This window comes from Saccostrea cucullata, unplaced genomic scaffold (assembly GCF_032062105.1).
Source record: "Saccostrea cucullata isolate Sc308-1 unplaced genomic scaffold, CSIRO_AGI_Scuc_v1 ctg21555, whole genome shotgun sequence".
In the NCBI taxonomy this organism is placed as follows: domain Eukaryota; kingdom Metazoa; phylum Mollusca; class Bivalvia; order Ostreida; family Ostreidae; genus Saccostrea; species Saccostrea cuccullata.
Genome location: NW_026929640.1, coordinates 135 through 3,257, shown reverse-complemented (window position 1 = coordinate 3,257; position 3,123 = coordinate 135). Strand labels below are relative to the sequence as shown.

At 33.3% G+C, this 3,123-nt stretch overlaps 1 protein-coding gene across 1 annotated transcript; it reads right to left on the bottom strand.

The window, feature by feature from the left end:
- Nucleotides 1-279: 279 nt before the first annotated feature.
- Nucleotides 280-2,515, bottom strand: LOC134281561 (uncharacterized). Its single transcript, XM_062763999.1, has 4 exons — nucleotides 2,392-2,515; nucleotides 815-1,614; nucleotides 503-728; nucleotides 280-341 (listed from the first exon to the last, which is right to left on the bottom strand). Exons 2-4 carry the CDS (start codon nucleotides 1,601-1,603, stop codon nucleotides 280-282), a joined length of 1,077 nt encoding a protein of 358 aa, XP_062619983.1. The 5' UTR covers nucleotides 1,604-1,614; nucleotides 2,392-2,515.
- Nucleotides 2,516-3,123: the final 608 nt, after the last annotated feature.

Below are 3,123 nucleotides of genomic sequence, written 5' to 3'. Positions count from 1 at the left end.
GTCTCCAGAGTTGAATTGGATGGATTACAAGATGTGTGTTCTTTCAACATAGGAAGAGTATCAACATAAAATCCAATAATGCAGTCTTGTAGTGGTATATTGGAACACTTTCTCATAGCTCTGCATAAAACGACACTGTCAAATTTTCTGCAGTTGTGAGCAAATAACACAGGTTTACGTATCCCTGGTGTATTATTTAGCCACTCACGAAATGATGTCAAACACTCCTGTATGGAACATGCTTGCACGGGAACACCATTCTTGTATAAAGTAGAACCATCACAGGTAAGTCCTGTTATCCTTGAGGCTGTCTCCTGTATGGCAACTGATGGTAGCACATACTGACAAAAAGAGAAATCAGCACACCTTGCAGCCATTAGTGTTATTTCACATGATGCATCTTAAAGAAATGAAAAAGTATAAGATATGAGTTTATAAGAAAATTACACAATATTTTTGTGATATATATTTATAAGGATAAATAACAATTTTACCCACATACCTAAACCAGTTGTCTCTAGATCAAAGTAGACTCTACTGTATTCACCCGGAGGCAGTGGAACTTGGTGGAGCTGTTCTGGAGGGGATGGAATAGTCTCCATTCTTTCATCAGGAATACTACTGCTTTGAGAAAGTACACCACTCTCATAAGTTATACCCTCCCTTGTTTCAGATGATGATATTGCAGATGCCGACTTCTTCTTCAGTTCAACTCTTCTTTTTTTGAACTCTTTTGAAGATATTATTTTTACATGTATTTTCATTCACTGGTGAGAAAGATAATAAATGATACAACTTTTCTATATGAAGTTACCTGAAGTACATATGGAGCTCCAATATTTTTCTCACAGACTGCTGCTGCAACTCTCACACTTGTACTTTCCGATCCTGAATAAAAATTATTCTTGGGGTTTTTCCTGGATACAACGTGGTTGAAATTTTCATTATGTTGCGTGCTTTCAAGTAAAGAAAGTCTCTCTGACTGATTAGCATATGATGTAAAAAGTTGCTGAAGGTCTTCAAACAGATTCGTGTCGGTGAGATATTTTCCATAGGGAAGATGCTTCGGTGTGTACGTTTCCTTATTTTGTAGATATCTGCACCATTTCACTTGGCATGATGAATGTTTACCATATAGGTGGTTTGGAATGGCTAGTAGGTTTTCTTTCAATGATATGGGTTCTTCTCTGTTAGAGGACACAGCATACGCAAAGCACTTTTTTATGTGACTTATAGTTTTGACACTCAGTATCCTCTTATATTTTTCTTTCTGCAAGGCATACAGATTATTTGCAAAGTTTTTGAACGTATGGTTCTTATCACTACATTTCTGCATGTCAGCATTTACCTCCAATCTTACTTTATGAATGGTACTAGTGTCGTCATCCATAACTAAAGTTTTCACTTTGTGCCCCTTGTTTTCAATACTTTTTAGGATCTTTACAGCCATGGATGGTTCCATTGATTTTGAGCTTCCCTCCCAATTCTTTCTACAATCATGTTCTTTCTTCTCCCGTCCTCGGAGCTCAGCACTTTTACATACTCTGCAACTCTTTGCCATCACATCATAGCCTACCACCTTTCCAGTTTTACATCCAATCATTGATCCATGACCTGATAAATGGTTGATAAGAGAAAAAAAACTCATTTATTCATTTATACATGTGTGTGTCTTCTTTTTTACTTTTATATCCATAATAATTGAATGTTCATGTGTATTTCTTGATATTGAAATTACTTTATTACATTTTCAACAGTGAAATTCTTTTAGTTATCCAGGTTCAATCAAGGGTGTACAGGGATTGACCCCAGATTTTATTCCTTACCCTCTGAGGCCTGAGGCCAAAGGGTGTATGGAATACAACCTGGGGTCAATCCCTGTACACCCTTGATTGAATCTGGATAGCTATTTGTTTTTTATGTACCCATACAATTCTTTGTAAACATCAAAGTCTATTCAACTATGTCTCAACCTTGTATGTTTTCAATACTATGTTACTTAGCTAATCAACTATGACAATATGTTTACTATGACACTATGAAACTACAAAAAGATATGGGCAAATGGAAAATGAAAGAAAATGTAATAAAAAGAAAAATCAATGTTTTGTAGTTGGATATGGCATTTATTTCAGTTGTGAGACCTGATTTTTTTTCTCATACTTTCAATCATGTTTTACACTCAAGAAAATATGAAAAAAAAGTGTCCCACTCATGAAATAAATTCAATATGCAACCACAAAAGATTGAATACCCTCTATTCATTTCATTAGCATACAATGACATTTTGGGGTTTCAAAACTCTTCTTTCATATTCATAAATACATATGTATTTATACAATATAAAATTCATTCATAATTTTATAAAAAAAATCACATATCATAAAATACCTGATAAACTATTATAATTTCTTCCACTTCCTCTCTTTTGCCAACCAGCGTCGTAAGACAGTATCAAACCACTATCACTAGAATGAATTGAAATATTTAGAAATATATGAAGTATGAAAATCACACGTATACTTATGAAAAAAAATCAATAGGTGTGCAAAATTTCTTTAGAAAATAACTGAAATATGTTACTTATAATGTGATCAATATAAACATTATACCAAATACAAGTACATATATTTATAAAATGACAATGCTATATGATTTTATGAGATGTTATGATGAATACTATGGAAGTAATTTTCACAATGAAAATATTTACCCTGATCTATGTGCCTCATTCTCCAATGCATCATTGCATGTCATTTTAGCAAGTGACTCAAATACAGGGGCACATTCTCTCTCTCTCTCTTTCAAATTGCTATGACTAAGGCAATGGATGTTGAGAGTTGAAAAGAGCTTTGTCACAACAGCCTCCCCAACTCCAGCATGGGTCAAAGCTACAATAAATTTTATATTTATAAAACCTTCATAACTTGTCACCATTATCATTGCTATGATTATTATTATGAACCAAATAATTATTTCTTTATCAAAAGTTTAGAGGATCATTAGGCTGCTTATCTGTGTCATATAAAAAGAAGAATCATTGGAATTATTTTCAGAAATACACATACATTGTATGTTCTTATTTTTCATATATTCAAAATAGAAAAAAAATACAACCAACCA